Source organism: Galleria mellonella, unplaced genomic scaffold, assembly GCF_026898425.1.
Source record: "Galleria mellonella isolate WM207_F2 unplaced genomic scaffold, CSIRO_AGI_GalMel_v1 utg266, whole genome shotgun sequence".
NCBI lineage: Eukaryota > Metazoa > Arthropoda > Insecta > Lepidoptera > Pyralidae > Galleria > Galleria mellonella.
The window spans coordinates 932,276-952,042 of NW_026442061.1; the positions used below are offsets into that span (position 1 = coordinate 932,276).

The following is a 19,767-nucleotide window of genomic DNA, read 5'->3' on the forward strand; positions in this document are numbered from 1 at the left end:
ATTCAGATCTCATGAATGTTCCATTTATGATGTATTTTTGGTTAATTTATCATAGAGAATGCAAAGTCATGTGCATAAACCCATATCAATATATCGGATGTTATATTTTTTTTTATAGAATTATTACATTAAATAGAAAGTTATCTTGTAATTTAGTTAGCAATACAAAATAATACTATTCTAAATTATTCAGTGGAGTTACAACGATTGGTAAATGTATATTTTAATAAAGAATTTCATAAAAATTAAAAAGCAGGAAGTTAGAAGTGATGAAAAATTTTTACCCTGATTTGTTTTTTTTTTTATGTGTGAATACGATGCGGGCGAAGGAATCTGCTGTGTACAGCCATAAAATGCAACAGATGCTAAATCTATGTTAGGAAGGTACATAAACCCCTTAATACTTATTGACTACGAAGCGGCGGTGTTAGTGCCTAAGTACGCTTAAAGTTATTAACAATCACAGACTAAAATACGTTGTACTAATTTAGATAAATTTGGATATGTACAAGTTTTTTTTTTTTTTTTTTGCTTACCATTATTATTAATTTTAATAAATTTTCAATTAATTTTCTGTCAGCACTTTTATTTATTTTGGCGGTATTTTTCATAAATAATGTTTTTATTTGGACATTTTTCTTTAACGTTATTACAATATGTACCAAGATAAAAATGTTGATAAAAAAATATTTACAGTAGAGAACTGTAAAAAAATTATTAATCTAAATTAGTACAAACATATTGTTACTATACATTTAGGTAAGTTAACTTAAAATTAACGAAAACGTTAATAAAAAAAAAAAAACAAGCATGACCAGAAAGTAAATTCCTAATAGAAACAATTTATAGGCATAGACAAATAATCATAGCAATTGTTTATGCCTATTTTATTCATGTCAAATTTATGGTCAAGAGAGAAAAGTGTTTATAACTTTTTTGATGTTAACAAACACAATTGTGCGGAGCCCAAGCGATAGTAATGGGGACTAACTGCCCCATTGCTAGTCATTTACCTTATCAGTATTACAATCTCGCGGTGCTTCTTTGTTACCATCATGGGTAATTCCTAGTGAATTAATCACGATTGGTTAATTGACCAGCGTTTCTAGAAGAGCTAAACTAGACGCCAGATACTGCTGTGCCGTTCTATCTGTATATGGTGGCGAAAACGTATCTATTGAGAGATTCGATTACAAGTTGTCTAAAAAGACTGGTGTGGCCGTATTCACTTTTTAGATCATATCCACTTTTCTATCCAGACCTTTTAAACGTCGAACCAAAATATATTGTCTATTTATAGAACGTTATTTAAATAATACAACAACCTCCACCTCCCTGTGATAAATCCACAACCAACTGTAAGGCTCCGCGCAGACGAGGCATAATTTCCACAGACAAAATTTCCCTTTTTATTTATACCACTGAGGTGGCAAACAAACATACGGCCCATCTGATGGTAAGTGGTTACCGTAGCCTATGAACACCTGCAATACCAGAGGTATTATGCGTGCGTTGCCGACCCTGAAGAATCCTCTTTACCATTTATTTAGGGGGGAGAGGCATAGTTCTTAGTAACAAACATGAAATGTTGTCTGCGTTTGCGCTGGCCTTAACTCATGTTACAACTTTCCTCTTGCATTTCTGTTTCTTAAATACTATAAAGTTAAAGCTATGGGTTCGCAGAGGCCGATAATGTTGACTGACGGTGATCAGTCTTGTTGGCGACGTTCTAGTCTCAGTACATTATAAAATGGACTCTATTTAAAACACGTAAGATCGTTTGTGGCGTGTCTCGAGCTTTTTATTGTTGTAATACATTTGTTTTTTATATACTAATTAAAAATGATAAGAGAACTAGAGAATCGTCAAGAAACAACTGTTTCATCCAAAAACACATCTCATTTCAATGTGTAATAACAAAATATTTGAAATTACGATTACTGCGAGATTTTAAATCAACCAAAGTTAGAAAAATCAACTCTATTGTGACTGATTAATTTTTCGAATTTTTTTTTTGACAAAACTATTATTATGTTTAACAAATTATAAAATGTGTACTATTTTTTTTAAATAAAAAAAAAACGTAAAATTGTAGTTAGTGATGCGTTTTGTTCTTACAAAACACTTTACTGACAAACAAAAATTTTTTTACACTAAATTCACAACTTTATGATTTAAAAGAGAAGCTGATCGCGTTTCTTATAAATTGTAAGTAAACTTTACCATAGTTTACATTAAATTTACCATAGTGTATCTAAATAATAGCGTTAATTCTAGTTTCTTATAAACCATAAAACATCCAGTGGAAAGCCTAAATGTTGCATTCACAATTTGATTGAAAGTGATAAATCAGTTTTTTTTTAATAATAAATTTGTAGAATTTATTTAAGAAGATATAAAAAAGACGGCACTTTTTTCACAATGTACTAAATACTCTAATAACGAAATACTTTTAAGGTTAACGCACATTAAATGAATATATAAAAAATGGACGCCATTTTTACACATTCAATATACAAAATTATATTAGTGCAAAATTACCTATTTGTGTAATTCATTGTGCGTCCGCCCTAAAACTTCTAAGTTGCCATGGTGTGAATCTATTCTATTAATATTTGCTTTGAAATCGTCTAACGGGGATTTGGACAGATTAGGCACAGGCGTTAGTGTTTCGGTAGAGCCTTCTTTGTCTAGATTTAACCTTTCTGTGTTTATGAATTCGTCGTGGGAACCGTTGACGTGCGATTTCGTTTTGATGTCCGGGTAGGACAGGTCGAAGTTCGAGATAGACTTGATTTTGTCGGACTTCTCGAGGCCGGACGCATGCGATACAGATGTTGTCATCCGTTCGTTATCTGCAGATAGAGAATTATTCTTAATATCTAACTCTTTAGAAAATCATCTCAAATCGTTGTCACCAATTGTGAATTAATTTTTTTTTATACAACTTAGAATGGCAAACAAGCTGACGGCCCACCTGATGGAAAGTGGTAATCGTCGCTTATATACAACTTAACCTGAGTCCTTAGGGTTGCCAACCCTAAGGACTCAGGTGTTATTCCTCTATACCCTGTAAATTCACTGCCATATCTCACCCTTCAAACTGAAACACATTTGGGCAAACACAACTGCTTCACGGTAGAAACACGAATGGAACAGAGGTACCCATGCAAACGACTTTTGTACAAAGTCTCCCTCTGGTACATTTATTTATTATTTTAGTTATATAATTATTTTTCACAATTGGTAACCTTTATTAAATAGGAATGAGGATTATAGTCAACATTGCTATATTTTTTAATAGAAGAAAATGGAACGGTCACTCCACCTGCGCTATCGGTATACGCTGGCAGTTCACCAGTGAGCCATGATAGATGAGGATGAAAGTAGGTCATTTAGCTTATCGTGATGAATTCCACAAGAATTAACCACGACGGTTTCCAAGGAAAAGCGCATGGAGGTCAACTAGATAGAATGTAACAAATACAAACTGCGTGAAATAGGAGATTGTTAGTAATGGGAACTAATATCTCCATTGCTAGCGATCTGTCAGGTTCATACAGTCCGTACTGACGCGGTTCAACTGACGCGGCTTCATCCTCGCCTATCATCCGTTAACGCCCGCCAGCGTAAACCGATAGCGTAGACATGCTATTCGATTTTCATTTATATAAAGAAAACTGTAGTTGATTGTTTACATTTACATACCGTTCGCATTCTTGTTAGGAGACGGCGTATCCGTTGCATTCTGATCATCCTTGTGATCTTTCGGTAGGGATGACGCCCTCTCACTGCTGGGGGACAGCATACCCAACACTCTATGAAATTATATTTAAATTTTAGAGACAATAATGCTGAATTCATATTCTAACCATTAGAAAAATACGTTTTCATTATTTGAGTCACCCATCACTTCCGACACACGTGACGAAAACATATTTTGGTATTTTATCTTTTGTTTTATATTAAAAAAAAAAAATGTAATTAATTGGATTGTATGAGTTCATTTGTTAATCTACGTATCACAAATGGCTCAAAGTACTTAGCTATCTATCTATTCATCATCATCGTCATCATATCAGCCATTATTTGGGCATTGTTGAATATAGGCTCCCCCATCGCTCTCGAGCCACTTTTACTTCATCCACTTCCATATCTTATCTCACACATTTCTGCTGATTTTCACCATCGTACAACCCGCCATAAACTAAAATTTCATCCCAACCATCTGGACGAGTGGCGGTCCTCCATCGTGCATTTTTCAAGGCACTTTCTCCCACGCACAACCACTCTTTGGAATCAACTTCCAGCAGCAATATTTCCGAACCGATACGACAACATAACCTTCAAGAAAAGAGCATATTCCCTTTTAAAAGGCCGGCAGCACACCTGCAATGCCGCTGGTGTTGTGGGTGATCATGGGCGGCGGTAGTCACTTACCATCAGGTGAGACGCATGCTCGTTTGCCCCGTGTTGTAAAAAAAAACATTCTCCCTCAGACTGAGTTGTCGAGGTAAAATTTTGCAACATATTTTGTTTGCGATTTGGAATGGCAAACAATGTGATGAGCCATCTATGAATATTACATTACGGTGATATTCTTTGTTCGTTACCATTTCTAAACAGCCAGTTATTGTGTTTACATACAAATATTTTACCCTGCAAACCAAAGTAGAATTGCTGTTTCGCGGCAAAAACACTAGTGGAATTGATGTAGTGATGCAAACGACTCTTGTATAGCCTTTTTTATCATCATCAGCCTTTAACTGTCTTCAAGCCTTCCCCGTAAGGGGAGTTTTCTCAGTAGTTGCCACGCTTGGCAGATAGGTTGGCAACCGCAATTAAGCTTTTAGAGTTATTTTAATAAAGACGCTGCTGCCCATCCCTTAGTCGTCTCTTACAACACCCACGGGAAAGGAAGAGTTGGCCCATTCTATGTCAGGACCGACACGATGAGTCTTTTTATATACTAATAAAATGAATATTTAGGATACCTGGAGTTTCCAAGGTCACCGAATGGTGTGGAGGGGTGCGAGGCGTGAGGCGAGTACGGCGCGTCGGCCGCGGGCGCCGCCCAGCCCTCCGCCACCAGCGTCGCTCCTATGTCCACTTCGCCCTCTGTACCAACGTACGGCCGAAATTAGTTTTAAGCAATTTAAAAAAAAAAAACAGTCGTCTATCCTCTCTGAATACCATAATGGTTAATTGTCGATGAATTCATCATGATGGACCAACTGACCTGCATTTTCATCCTCACCTATCTACTCTAACTGGTACCTCTGTTAGCATAGGCGGAGTTATCATTCATTAAAAAAAATTTTAGTTCTCAGGAATGGCAACGCATGATAGTTATCATGGCCGACACAGTATACTCTGTTATGTCCATGGTATTGTTCATATCTATAGGAGACGGTTACCACTTTCCATCAGGTTAGACATCAGCTTGTTTACCACTCTAAGTTGCATTAAAAAAATACCACAAAGCCAATTATAATAAACTTATATTATTAATAAACTCGGTAGCTCTGTTATTTACCTTCGGTGACGTCAAACAACTTGATGCCAGGTATTTCCTTCTCTTTCTCGCCTTCGGCTGTAACCGTTTTCTTGTATATGCACGTGCGAGATACGAGAGGCTTCCATCTTGCTACCTATTAAAATTATATTAATGGTCACAAATAGTCATTATCACTTTATGGAGTCCTCTAAATAGTGTAATAAATACAACTGAATATAGAGAGCGCCATCTAGTTCCCAACTAAGCAAAGCTTGTAATATGAAATTCCAATTATCTTATTCAAATAGACTTGTTGTAGAAATGACGATTTAAAAGTGTTTGTAACAGTTTTAAATTGTGTTAATACTAGTTTTTTCTTTTTTCACATTTTAGTAAGAATATAGGTGCAAATTGAAAATCAGCGCTGAACGAACATCAAAAGCCGAGTCCAGCAAAAGCCGAGTTTGTACCTATTGCCAGGCATACGAATACTGCACTGTATTTATTAATTAATATATGTACATTATAATTTCTGTATGTTTGTAAAGAATAGAAATAAGTTTATTATTTATTTATTTATAAGGGCTTGTGAGGTTAACAATGTTTTTTATTACTCAGTTGGAACATTATATTGACACAGTTCTTGCTGATAACCAGAGTTTGTTTGTTGTGAAACGAAAGTTTATCTTCCGTTTGCGCAGGCGAAGTTACGTGAAATAGCTAGTAAAGTATAAACTAATAAATAGGAGGGCACACCTGTGTAAGTTCTTCAAATCGCTCAACGGCTTGCGGGTGCCACCTTGAACCGCTCGTCGCCCCGCTCGCCGCCTCGCTCGACACCGGCTGTACGCCCGCTAGGAAGCACTCCATTGCCTGACGATTACATATTGTTTTAGTCATTGGTGAATTTAAGATTATTTTCCAGAGTAGACATGGATACTATTACAAAGGTGTACATTATCAGACATGCTAGAAAATATAGATAAGTTTTTTCAGTATAGTCTCTTTAGAGACTATACTGAAAACTGTCTACTATATATTTTAATATATAATAAATTCCCGAAAGCATTTAAGGAAATAGACAGTTTAAATGTATTTAAGAAAAAAGCAAAAGAATATTTGACAGCCATACGTTACATGACTATTACATTAATTTAATTATTTTTATTGACATTTTTTACATTTTATTATTATTATTGACACTGTTTTTATTGTTATAAGTTATTATTACTTTAATTTTATATTGTACATGCCGATATGGTAGAATGTGGAATAATGGACACGTAATTATTATTTTCATCTAATGTATGTACCCATATTCGTGCAATAAATGATTTGAATTTGAATTTGAAATTTAGAAAACTCCTTTCCACTCAGGGTTTGCTGAAAGAGAACTATTACACAGTTAAGCTCGCCTGTTGTATACCTTTATTTAATATAATATAAATTATATGATTGTAATTTTTTGTGTACAATAAAGTATAAATAAATAAATAAAAGCTCAACTTGTATCCTGGGATGGGCACCAGACAATTCTAGGAAGGGCATGGTACACTCTGCCCCTCTTAAATATGTCTATGGATTTAGTGAATATTTACATTCATATTTTAATTCATATTTACCAAAAGACTTATGGGTATCTCTATTTTATCTACATTTATCCTGTAAGCTGCTATAGTGCATGATTGTGTCAGTTTTAGTATATGGCAATAAAAACCATAGTTCTCGGAAATGGCAACATATGAGGGGTACCATGAGCTAGTGCACTAATCAGTGTCTGTGTTATTCATGGTGTTGTTTACGTCTATAGGCTATGGTCATCACTTTCCATCAGGTACATCGACAGTTTGTTTGCCATTAAAAAAATATTAAAAAGATAGTGCAAAAATAAACTAAAAACAAGTCTTATAAAAAACTTGTAATTCTATTCTTCAAGCCTTTTCATTGGATACCATATTAAGAAACTTGAAAGATAAAAAACATGATCCGCCATTTTGTAATGACGGCCATTTTGAAAATATTAGTGTTGATTACTGTATTGTATTGTCACCAGAATTAAATCTGTAGGTAAAATTTCAGCATATTCCATTGAAAGTTAAACAAAATCTTGTAGTAAAATTAAACCGTTTGACTTCTCTTATTAAAAATTTATTCATAACATGATTAGTCGAAGTCTCCCTTGGTACTTACACCCTAAAAATAAATCATTAATCATTTATAATTAGTACCTGGAATCGCAGCCGCAACAAGTCAGCACGCAATTCGCACAGTTCGTGCGTCGCTACGTACTCGCTGTCACCATAATCAACGTAGAACACGTCTGCTACCTGCAATATATATATATTTGATGAACAGACCATCAACAAGGCATGAATATATGTAATGAGACATCAATGACAAATATATGTGCTGTAAGGGAATAATGAAACATTAATAACAAATGACAAATCATCAATTTTAAAATTGTATTAGAAAGAAAGAAAGAAATAATTTAATCGAAGAAGCATGCGGCCCACAAAGTAGCGCACAAATCAAGAACAAAATAAACCAAAACAAAACAAACAAACAAAATTGTATACAGAATGATTATGTTATTGTATACAGAAATATGAAAGCAATTAAATTAAATTCAGTTCAACTAAAGTCTAAATTAAAAAGAAATAATATTAATGTGCGAACAGGAATAACGAATTGCTAATGACAATATGTATTTGTGAACATGAATAAGGCTCCGTGAACGATGAAGGGGGCCATAAGGTACTGCTACTTTACCTGTTGCGAGGCATCGAACTCGTTGGGCCGCAGGTCATGGACGCGAGCGCGGTACCACCGACCGTCGTGTCGGAACACAGCCGCCACCACCTGCCCCACGCTCACCGACGACACCTGTCCAACGAGCCATGCACGTCATTATTCAGTCATTTTATGAAGTCAGAAAAATATTGATTATTGACTACCTATTGTGAACTTTTTTAATGATAATTGTACAAATTGATTCCCAAAATAAATAATTCTGAGATCATAAATTTTTACATTTTTGCAGTTGTCTTTACAGTTAATATACGTATTTCACAGATTCGTACAATCAGCCAGTCTACCATGAAATGAAATTCCGAAATTTCGGACTCAATTTCGTGTTTTTGTTTATACCAAAATCGGACCAATAAATGGAATGTAACATTTCGTTCGTCATACATCCTATCATAAAAGTCCAAAGGAACAGTATGTTAACATTTTTAATATTTCCAAACGGTATGTATTATGTAATTTTAACATCAAATTTCTGTTTTGTTTGGCTCCGAAATTTCGGAAAACATTTCATGGTAGGCCCTCAGATCATAACATGTTTATACCAGAGGGAGACTGTACAAAAGTCGTTTGCTTGGGCATTTCTGCCCCATTCGTATTTCTACCATGAAGCAGTTGTGTTCGCATGTTTCGGTTTGAAGGGCGGGCTATAGCAGTGAATTTACAAGGTACAGAGGAATAACACCTGAGTCCTCAGGAATGGCAATGCATAGGGGGTATTCATGAGCGAAATAGTATACTCTCTTATGTCCATGATACTGCTCATGTCTATATATCATGTCGGTTTGTTTACCATTCTAAGTTACATAAAAGAAAAAAACTCAGTAAACAATGTGACTGCACATGGGAGTTATTTAATAACACCAATAGATACCGAAACAATATTTTTTCAAAATCTGTCTGTATGTTTGTTCTGGCATCACGCAAAAATACTACAGCAAAATACATGTGATTTCACAGTTGTATTCTGTCCAATCTAGAATTGGGTTTTATTCTAAAATCTAGTACAAAGTAGCAGGCAAAAAGCTAGTCTATACATAAAAACGTGTATTGCACTAATTTGTCTCTGGATCTGCTATGGCAAATTGTATATAAGGCACCAGCAGCCATTGAGTGCTTTATCACCCGCTGAGAATCTATATTGGGTATCACCTAATACCCAATACGGTGATGATGTACACTAACCGCGTGCGCCGCACGATTATCCTTATTGCCGTAGTATTCTGTCATGTGTGCGACGAGTTCGTCCAATTGGGACACTTGCGGCCCGACGAACTGCACCCAGAACCGCGACGGCGACGACACCGCCGACACGTACACCTCTATCGATGCGCCGCCCGCTTCTGTCATTGTGGAATGTACACAGTGAGATGAAGAAATTGGAGCGTGTTATTTATCGTTCAATCTTAATATGGTTACAGTCTTAAAGCAATTCTAGTCAGAAAATAGAACGATAGAGTATCTAACCTTATGTAAAATGATTCACGTAGGTTGTAAAAAATTCTTTGATACATACAGGGTTTCTTTTTGAATAGGAGTCAATGGGACGATCATTGCAAATTGCCTATCGTAATTAATATATCAGGAATGAATTAAAAATTTTCAGGCAATACTGCGTGGAAGTAGACTGACTGGGTATTATATTGCTAACAATTAGGTTAGCTTATTTCAATTATTAATAATCCCCCCCTCCCCCTCTCTTTATTTTTCTTTGGTGTATTGTGCTTTTTCCCTTGTCATTCTTATAACAAGAAGTGGTGACATCTTGTAGCCTTTACACTGTATTTATGAAACAACTTAAAAATTATAAATAAACCTAATACCCAATACTGGGGGAAAGGGATTGTTAGTAATGGAGACTGAGAATCCCATTGCTAGCAATATACCCAACCAGGTCGACCTCTTCGCGGTTCCTCCTGGAAACTATCATGATTAATTCTAGATGAATTCATAATGATGGGCTAACTGACCTGTTTTCATTCTCATCTATCACCCTTCACTGGTGTTCCACCAGCGTATCCCGTTAGCGCAGGCGGGGTTACCACACTATTTTCACCCATCAAAAAAAATACCCAATACTACCTTCACCAATTTCCCACATTCTAATAGACGCACACTTTGGACATATAATACATACACACATAAATACATACATATACATACGCACACAACACTCAAAACAACAGATATTAATAAACACTAATATAAAATATACCACACATATTACCACAGCGGCACACCAGTTGTAAATGAAATGACAAATGGATTTTTGTGTTACCTGATAACATTTATATTTATTACAGAAAATAAAGTTCAAATTTTATTTAATTACTAATTAATTTTTCCCGTGTAGTCCCGTGTGGTCACCCCTTCCTCTCCCGTGGGTGTCGTAAGAGGTGACTAAGGGAACTTAATAGTCGAGGGATAGACAGTAGCATCCCTCTTTAAATCTTACCAAAGTCTAACGGCAGTTGCCAATCTTCCTGCCAAGCGTGGCAACTAGAGGCGAAACCCCCCCTAGGGAGAGGTTTATGTTCAGCAGTGGTAAGTTAAAAGCTGATATGATGATGACGAATTAAAATCCGATTTTACTGAATAAATGAACTCTGATTTTTTTTTTAATAAAAGATTAAACAATAATCAAAGTATGAATTGTATGTAATTCTACACAACTTATTTATAGAATTGATTGAATACGAAATACCCATGAGGCGAATGATGCAAAAGCTTTTACGATCACTTCATACAGATTAAATTAAAATGCCAATGCAAGGGGTCGTGAAGCCTACCGGTGTATACTTTGAACCAATCACCTACTGAATAATCCAATTATTTTTAATATAAAATTCACTAGGTCTGAAACTGAATTTAAATTTTTTTTAAATTTCATACTTTCTAATCTATAACGAATTATAGATGTCTATATACAGTTATTAATACATTAGAGGTAAAGACACAGAAAAAAAAATCATTTAAAATGTTATAAAACTTATCTGAATCTTCAACATTTATTCCTAATATTAAAACAAACTTTAGTGCATTACTAATAGGTTGAAAATGCTTTACCGATGACTCGATCATATAGTATTCGAATCCACATCCATCATATAATTGTCTGGTCTTTAACATAATATTTCATTGTATATTTTATAATATCTAATGAAAACTTTCATTTTAACAAGTACATTTTCTTCGAAAAAAAAAAACAAAAAAACTCACTAAACATTGCAAAATCAGTTATTTTGAATTAAAAACTAAACTACCATGTACCATTTCGATAATATTTCAATTGGACTAATTTGAAAGTTTATTTTCACTAGATAGTATAAAACAAAGTCGCTGTCGTTGTCTGTCCGTGTTTCTCTGCATAATATTGCAGAGAAACACTGATAAATTTAGAGGTTTCTAATGTGATGTTGTAAATAAGCACATTTTTTGCACTTACATTGCAAACGCTGGCCCATTGAATCCAACGAGATAAATCAAAATAATACAGTATTGTACACCTTAAAAAGGTCAACAAAAAAGTCCGCGATGGTGTATGTCTACAATAACCATTTTTTATCGTTTACATTTTACGGGAAAAAAAAGGCTTATTTACGAAGTGACTTTAAGCAATACACCATTAATTTTTATCCAATTAAGTACGTTTATTACATTGTCCATTTAATATAGATCAATATGTCCCTTTACAGCATGTAATTTAAATGATTATTTCCGAAGATATTACAGATTTAAAATGCAGGGACATAGCGGTGCGGCATTGCACCCGTGCGAAGCCGAGGCAGGTCGCTAGTTTTAAATAAAAAAAGAATTCTTCGATTTGATTTATAAATGGCAAAGTTATGAGGTAACAAACAAACAAACAAAAAACAATATAACTGATTCGAAAACATTTTTTAAGTCGATTGTAAATGAAGAATAACGCTTCACAATCGACTATAATGTGTAACAATTTCAATAATCACCTTAATATATTAATCTCTATTATTGGTTGCCGATGTGTTAATTATAACTGCTTAAAACTATTGAACGGCACTGTTATACAATTTAAGGAAATATATAAATACAAGGGAACTGCACAATATGTTATATGGGTGTAGCATGTGTGAGAAAAACTTACTTTACGATTTGTTGCTGCTTAAGACTAGAATTTTCTTCATAAATATATTATATTTATGTAACACCGAGTGGCAACCTTGATCTAAACAAATGTTTGTCACATTGTTAACATAGTACTGGTACATTGTCGTGAATTGTTATACTGCGAATTCACAATGGGAATAATCTCACTATGGGTAGTCAGAATCATAGTATATATTATCTATTGTCATGTCAAGATATTATTATATAAATTTATTATATTAATATAAATTTATTTTTATTTACCAATAAATAAAAATAATTCTTTTATATTCCAGATAAGTGGCATACGAGTTAATTTCTAGCGTGCAGAAAGAATAAATCAACGAAATTTGCTATCTCGTCCTGTCGCGACATTACATTCTTATTAAAGGCCCCCACTTTATTAAAGACATAACCCTTTATTCATAAAAAAGTATAATTACGTTTTGCCTATAACGTATAATATTATTATAATATATATATTTTTACGTATAAAAACGTATTGCCTCCTATAAACCAATTTTAGCTATTGCACTGTTTTATCTCTTTCTTTTGCCCTCAATTCCAAATTTGAGAGAAAGAGACAACAGTGTATTAGTTAAAATAGGTTTTTAGATTTTAGTTTTTATGAATAAGGGGAATGTTGGGGGCTATTGAGTAGTGGCTATCGGTTACTGTGTGTAGCAAATGTGCATGCTGTTAGTAGGTCTTACCAGGCTTTTTATATTTGATATGCTTGTGTGCGGCGTCACCTGGCAACTCGTCGCGGTCGGCCGCCTCGCTCGGCGGCGGCTGCGCGAGCCGTGGCCCTCGTTTAGACTGCTCGATCTCGCGTCTACACTTCTCCTGGGCCACCTTGAAAAACCCATAAAATACAGGGTGAAAGCGTTTGGGATGCAAATAAGAGAGTGTGCAATCAATGAAGCTGATTATTTTTACCAAAAGCACGAAAATATTTTGAGCCTCACACGAATGAACACAGGGCGTGTAACTGATGATTTAGTATGAGTTTGTAAAAATGTTATCGCATTTTTTTAACAGATTTCAAAAAAGGAGGTTCATAAATCGGTTGTATATTTTAGTGCGCCTTTTGTATCAAAGTTTTTTGTGATGTAGTCAGTAAATAATAAATCGTCATCATATTAGCTTTTAACTGTCCACTGTTGAACATAAGCCTCCCCCATGGGGGGAAAAGGGATTGTTAGTAATGGAGACTAAAAATCATATTGCTAGCAATATACCTAAACCAGGTCGACCTCCACGCGGTTCCCCCTGGAAACTGTCATGATTATCATGATAGGCTAACTGGTCTGTTGTCATTCTCATCGATCACCCTTCACTGGTGCTCCACCAGCGTATCCCGTTAGCGCAGGCGGGGTTACCATACCATTTTCATCCAACAAAAAAAAAAGCTTTATCACTGTCCTTGTAATATAAAAAGAAAAAAATAACATTCTTACACAGTTCTCAACGAGTCCTTTGGCAGTTTGGATCTGCTCCTTAGTGCCCCGGAAGGAGATCAGCCGCTGGGTACTCTTGTCCCCTGAGCCTTCTACCTTGATCCGCGCTCCGCTACGGTGACTAATGTCGTTTATGTTCTCGCCTCCCATGCCTAAACAATGTGTACTAGATAGATAGATAGATAGTACGTTATAAAGCATTAAGATAAGCATAAGCATTTTATGGGCGACTCGTGTAACTTTTTTGTGTACAGATGAAGTATATACTAATTTGTCATATAAATTATAAGCCATTTACTTTTAAACCGATTCATAAAAGTATAAAATATTAACAGATTTTTTATTTTTTAATCAAAAAGATATATCTATACTAATAATAAAAAGATTTTATTTTCTGTGTGTTTGTTTGTAATGGACAAACTCAAAAACTACTAAATTGATTTTAAAAATTCTTTTACTTCGTTTAGTTTCGTTTTGCATCCCGTTCTCGCTATTGAATACTGGTGACGGGACAGCTTTATGATGAGCGCACTGAGTTTATTGGGTCGCAATACTTCTTGTTTGCAAACATGTTTGTCTAAATCGCAATCAAATCTTCAAGTATTAAAGTAACCTACAAACGGTACTTACCAATGATCCTCCCGCAGGCCCATCCTGGGACCTCTATTGAATCCTCAACTATGATTGGCTGCTGCTTTATGAAGTCGTGTATCATGGTCTCGGCGAGCTGGGTCGCCGTACTACGACCCCTGATGATGCACACGTCATAATCCTTGTCACTGAACTGCTTGAAGTGGATCAATGCACCTGAACGCTTCTCCAGTTCCTTGATATTGGAGCCGCCGCGGCCTGGAAGTGTAAAATGGGATATAAACATAAGACAATAGGGTCCAATATAAATAAATAAGACAATAGGGTCCCGAAGTGTTATTTTTTAATTTCATAATCTAGAGAAAGTATTGTTAAAGACTAGTGAGAACCAAATATGAAGTAGTTTTGTTTTAAATATTATGTTATATTGTTAATTTAGTTCACACTGGTTTACAGAATAATTGACGAAGTATATTGCCATTAGTAGTTTACTATCTCTAGTCTACAATCTCTATTGGGCAGGGGAGATGCTTCCTGCCTTTACTTCAACCTGGCTACGATTGTCTATTAGGTGACTTACTTAGTAGAAACCTTTAATAGGCATGTGCATTAATATTGTATTGTACTCATATTTAATGTTTGTTAAATATTCCTATAAATAAATAAATAAAAAAATAATGAAATAAGTGATATTATTCATAACAAACAAGCTGACATGTATGACGTCATCGATAGAGGCAAAAGAATTTGATAATGAGGCAAAAGAATCAGAGTATTTGGCTTTTTAGACAGATCTAACATGTAAGTTAGTATTTCACACATCAAACTCTCTTAAACATAACAAGTATTATTTTAAATTAATTTTACATACATATTATTTTAGCAAGTTAAGTATTTTTATTCAGTTTTAATTTGCTAACAGTTAATGCCTAAATAGTGACATACAAAAGCCTTGGCGACAGCCTTGTTTTTCAGAAATAGGACAATATTGAGATGTTAACAATGATATAGAATTTCAAGAACACTTTTATTTACAAAGTTTAGCAAGACATTAGTACATTGCAATAATAGACTGACCATGAAACATTATTAGCTGTGGTTTAACATTACAATAAATACAGAAAAACCTATCATATCTGTAATAAACACCTATTATATTTAGTTTTATTTAATATATTTTAAATGGGAGTTATATATTATGATAAGATAGTTTTTAATGTTATATGGAGTTTTATGAAAGTGAATCAAACAAGAAATGTTTTTAGAGTAGAGGTTTTTTATACTCAGTTCTTTCTGCCTATCTCTTAAGAAATCTGGACTGAAAATATGTCTTAAAAATATATGAAATCAAATCAATAAACCCTTCTAAACACTGTCTAATTATTTAAGTTTTTAATGCAATAATGTGAAGTAATCTTAGCCATTGTTTACTAGTCAGATATAAGACGTAACGGACTTTATTGTAGATCTATTAAAAGAATTGAATATTGATTTATTGGAAAATCATGTAATCATCAGATTGCTGCTTTTTTTTAATAAACTAAGGACCATATATAATTATCTACAGTAGTGTAATTAGTCAATATGAACAGACAGATGGAAAACATTTACTTGTTTATAGGAGTTAATGATCTTTGCCTTTATCACTTAAAATGTTTAGTTACAGTCTAAGTTTGTTCACAGAGATAAGAAGCAAAATTAGACACAAGATGACAACATTCTTTTTTTTTTCGTAATGACTAACTACCAATGATGTCATCAAAAATGTACTATTACTTAGTTTTCTGGCAAGAGACCATTATTATCATTGTACAAACATATATACTTGATTATTATTATCATATTTATAGATTTTATAGTTTAATTTTAGAACAATATGTAGCAATGAGGGTTATACCTTTTAGTAATTTATAAAGGGGGACCCATTATACCGGCACAAGAGTTTTTCCAATGAATGGTTGAAATAATGATGATGATGTAATAATGTCAACAAACTTAGTGACATGTTTGTATGATTACAAAATCCAATTTATACAAAATACTACTTAGTTTGGGATCAGATGGTACCATATAGTGGCGTGACTATATCATTTTTTTTTCTTTTTTATACAATTTAGAATGGCAAACAAGCTGAAGGTCCACTTGATGGAAAGTGGTAACCGTCGCCTATAGACATGAGCAGTACCATGGACATAACAGAGTATACTGTTTCGCCCATGATACCCCCCCTACATTGCCATTCTTGAGGACTCAGGTGTTATTCCTCTGTACCCAGTAATTTCACACCATATCCCACTCTTCAAACCGAAACACAGACATGCAAATACAATTGCTTCACGGTTGAAATACGAATGGGACAGAGGTACCCAAGCAATCGACTTTTGTAAAAAGTCTCACTCTGGTATCATCTGAGGTCTGTGGTAAATTCATCTAATGGGGCCTTCCCTTTATCTAAAAAAGCTCAATGTTATGATAGTTTCATTTTAGGTCAGTGATCCCATCAGTCAAGGGGCAGTTTGTCCACTCTACTGCCCTATTGCTATGCTACTGGTATCATGTAATATGTTCAGAGCTGTTTCTTACCTACAATACACAAATTATTATTTTTTTATACTACTATGGTGACAAACAAGCATATGGTCTGTCTAATGGTAATCAGGGTTACTATAGCCACATATTTGGTTCTATTAAAAATAATACTTTCGTTATTTTGATTTTATTTATTTTATTTTTTTTTAATTTGAATAAGTTTAATTATTCTCATTCAGATATCATAGTAGTCTTTACTCAACTTCATAAATAATAAAAGTAGCCTATATCTTAAATACAATGATGTACTAAATTTCGTATTATTATAACAATTAGTTGAGTAGTTGAGCTGTTAAGATACCAAGAGGTATTTGTTATCTCATTGGTGTCTTAACTCATTTATGTGGTAAAGGCAAACAAAGTTTCCATTTATATTAGTATTATGATATTAGAAAATATTTCATACATTTTTACAAATTGTTATAATAAAAAAAAGTTTTATGACTATTAACATTTGAAAATGTTTGCGGAACAATTAAACCATGCAAATCTTGGTCATGAAAACCTTATAGAAAAAAGGTTGTGTTAAAACAGATATCAAAGCAAATATATATAATCATCGTCATATTAGGCATTAATTGTCCACTGCTGAACATCAGCTTGCCCCATAGACTGTTATAATGAATGGTCCCGAACCACCTGCATCCATTGACTTACTGCATGCATTTGAGGTCATCACTCTATCTAGTGGAGGTCACCTAACATTGTATTTTCCTATACAGAGTCACCACTTAAGAATTTCCTTACCCATCAAATGTTTGTTCTTTAAACTAAACACACATATATATAAAAAAAGCCCATCTGGCCAAGTTGGCAGAATCACTAATACTTACCAATTAAAGCTGGGAGAATACTTTTAGATACATTAACTTCAATGGTGTTGACCCTGGACGTCTTCACATTATCATCTTTTGATTCATCATCTTTTTTGAACACATAGTACACTACAAATGCTGTTACTGTAACCAATGACAAGCCGAGGGCTAATGGTACTATAAATTTGGTGTTTGAAGACATTTCTGAAAATGAGAGTTTAAATTATATTAAAAAATATAAATTGTAAAATATTATAAAAATATACAAGTCTAGGAATATTTGTAAAATAACCATATGTCATATATGAATTTGTATATTTATGAGATTGTAAATAAAGTACACTATATTTATGTATGACTAGAGACTACAAAACCCATAAAAATTGGTAATTGGAATAATATAATTGTGATAAAATAACCGATTCAATTCTGCATTTATAATATTATAGAGGACTTATACTATTAAATTAAATATTTGAATATTTTTTTAGATAATTATTCTAATTTAATTCATTGACTTTATACACAGGGTATAAGGGACAGGTTGGTAAAAACTGAAACAGTGAATTCAGACTATTATTCTGAACTGAAAATCAGTTGAAATTCTTTTTGGTAAATTTCAAATTTATCTATTTTTTTTTTTTTGTTGAAAATCATATAACATATGATATTATTTTATTTATTCATATTAAAATACTACCACAACACACAATCACCTGTATGAGGTCAATGCCATAAGCATATGGAAACTACCTATGAAGAGATATTGAGTGTGTTGTACAACGTTAAAACTAAGAAACATTAATTATATAGTTGTCGTGCATTTATATAGCAGTGGCAAAATAATCTGCCATCTGATTCAGACCGTTCATCTGAATATTTTCATTTTGGACAACCTGCTAATTCCACCCTGTACAGTGTCAATGAAAATGTTATAACATAAAATATAAAAAATTGTGAATGATAAATATATAAATGTGGAAAATATTTAAATATTTATTTTCCTATATAAATAAACTCTCTAAGAAATAACTTTAAAACTCTACTTTTAAATATTTAATAACTACTCTGGAATGATGAGTAATTTCCACTGACCTTTATAACAAGGATAAGTAACTGATAAGCTGATAACTTCTGTAACACAAAATTAATTCTAATTGTAATATTAGAATAGGATAATAATATTTATTGTACACCATAATCGTAATGAGATTAGAGTAACAACTTTCGAAGTCAAAATTTAAACCCGCCTACACTAACTTTGGTTGTTACTTTATCAAATGAAAAATATGTAATTAAAAAGGACTATATTGGTCTTGTTTTTACGACGGATAAGTTATAAAGTATACTTTAATAGAGAAATCTATTAGCAGGTATGACATAATAACAAGAGTAAAAATTGCTTTGCAAGTAACATGATACCATACATAAAACAAGCCGTAGTATTGATGATCTGTTAGTAAATATTAAGCAAAACTCTATAGAAAATAATTGTAATTATAAATTAATACTATAATAATATTATATATTGTTAAAAATAAACAGAAATTATTTACCTAAAAACTTTTCACCCAAAGTTCACGTTTTCGATCGTTTGACATTTAGTTAGAAATATTTTGATCACATTGACACTGTGGCGAATGATGTTGACATCTAGATGACAAATGTGGAAAAGCTGACATTTAGATCTTTATCTAAATGTCAGCTTTTCCACCTCTCTATGAGAGGCATAGAACTGAAACTATACTGATTTAGTTCTATTTTATAAATACAACTTTTATGATTAGAAACTTACATACAAATAATAGTACCTAAAGTTCCATATAACTTGACTTGAAAATAAAATATAAGTAGAAACATTAGATTAAAATAATAATAATAA

General features: G+C 33.4%; 1 protein-coding gene across 3 annotated transcripts; it reads right to left on the reverse strand.

Moving 5' to 3' along the window:
* Positions 1 to 508: 508 nt before the first annotated feature.
* LOC113513533 (tudor and KH domain-containing protein homolog) lies at positions 509 to 19,536 on the reverse strand. 3 transcript variants are annotated; one of them, XM_052895135.1, is made up of 14 exons: positions 19,442 to 19,531; positions 18,981 to 19,019; positions 17,904 to 18,089; positions 14,521 to 14,739; positions 13,891 to 14,042; positions 13,183 to 13,285; positions 9,491 to 9,648; positions 8,270 to 8,383; positions 7,726 to 7,824; positions 6,254 to 6,370; positions 5,537 to 5,651; positions 4,995 to 5,118; positions 3,709 to 3,818; positions 509 to 2,855 (listed from the first exon to the last, which is right to left on the reverse strand). In XM_052895135.1, the coding sequence occupies exons 3-14, from the start codon at positions 18,085 to 18,087 to the stop codon at positions 2,542 to 2,544; spliced, it is 1,809 nt and encodes a 602-aa protein (XP_052751095.1). In that variant the 5' UTR covers positions 18,088 to 18,089; positions 18,981 to 19,019; positions 19,442 to 19,531; the 3' UTR covers positions 509 to 2,541. The 3 variants fall into 3 exon arrangements, with proteins under 3 accessions (XP_052751095.1, XP_052751093.1, XP_052751094.1); XM_052895133.1 differs by having other exon boundaries at positions 13,144 to 13,285; XM_052895134.1 differs by lacking the exon at positions 18,981 to 19,019 and having other exon boundaries at positions 13,144 to 13,285; positions 19,442 to 19,536.
* Between the last annotated feature and the right edge of the window lie 231 nt (positions 19,537 to 19,767).

Bases quoted from the DNA above. Each gene is read 5' to 3' on its own strand.
- LOC113513533 (XM_052895134.1), bottom strand. From the start codon at position 18,087: ATGTCTTCAAACACCAAATTTATAGTACCATTAGCCCTCGGCTTGTCA. The intron at 9,649-13,143 runs GTAAGACCTACT...CCACAATGACAG, and splicing joins TATCAAATATAAAAAGCCTG to AAGCGGGCGGCGCATCGATA. The intron at 6,371-7,725 runs GTACTAATTATA...TGTAATCGTCAG, and splicing joins TGTTGCGGCTGCGATTCCAG to GCAATGGAGTGCTTCCTAGC.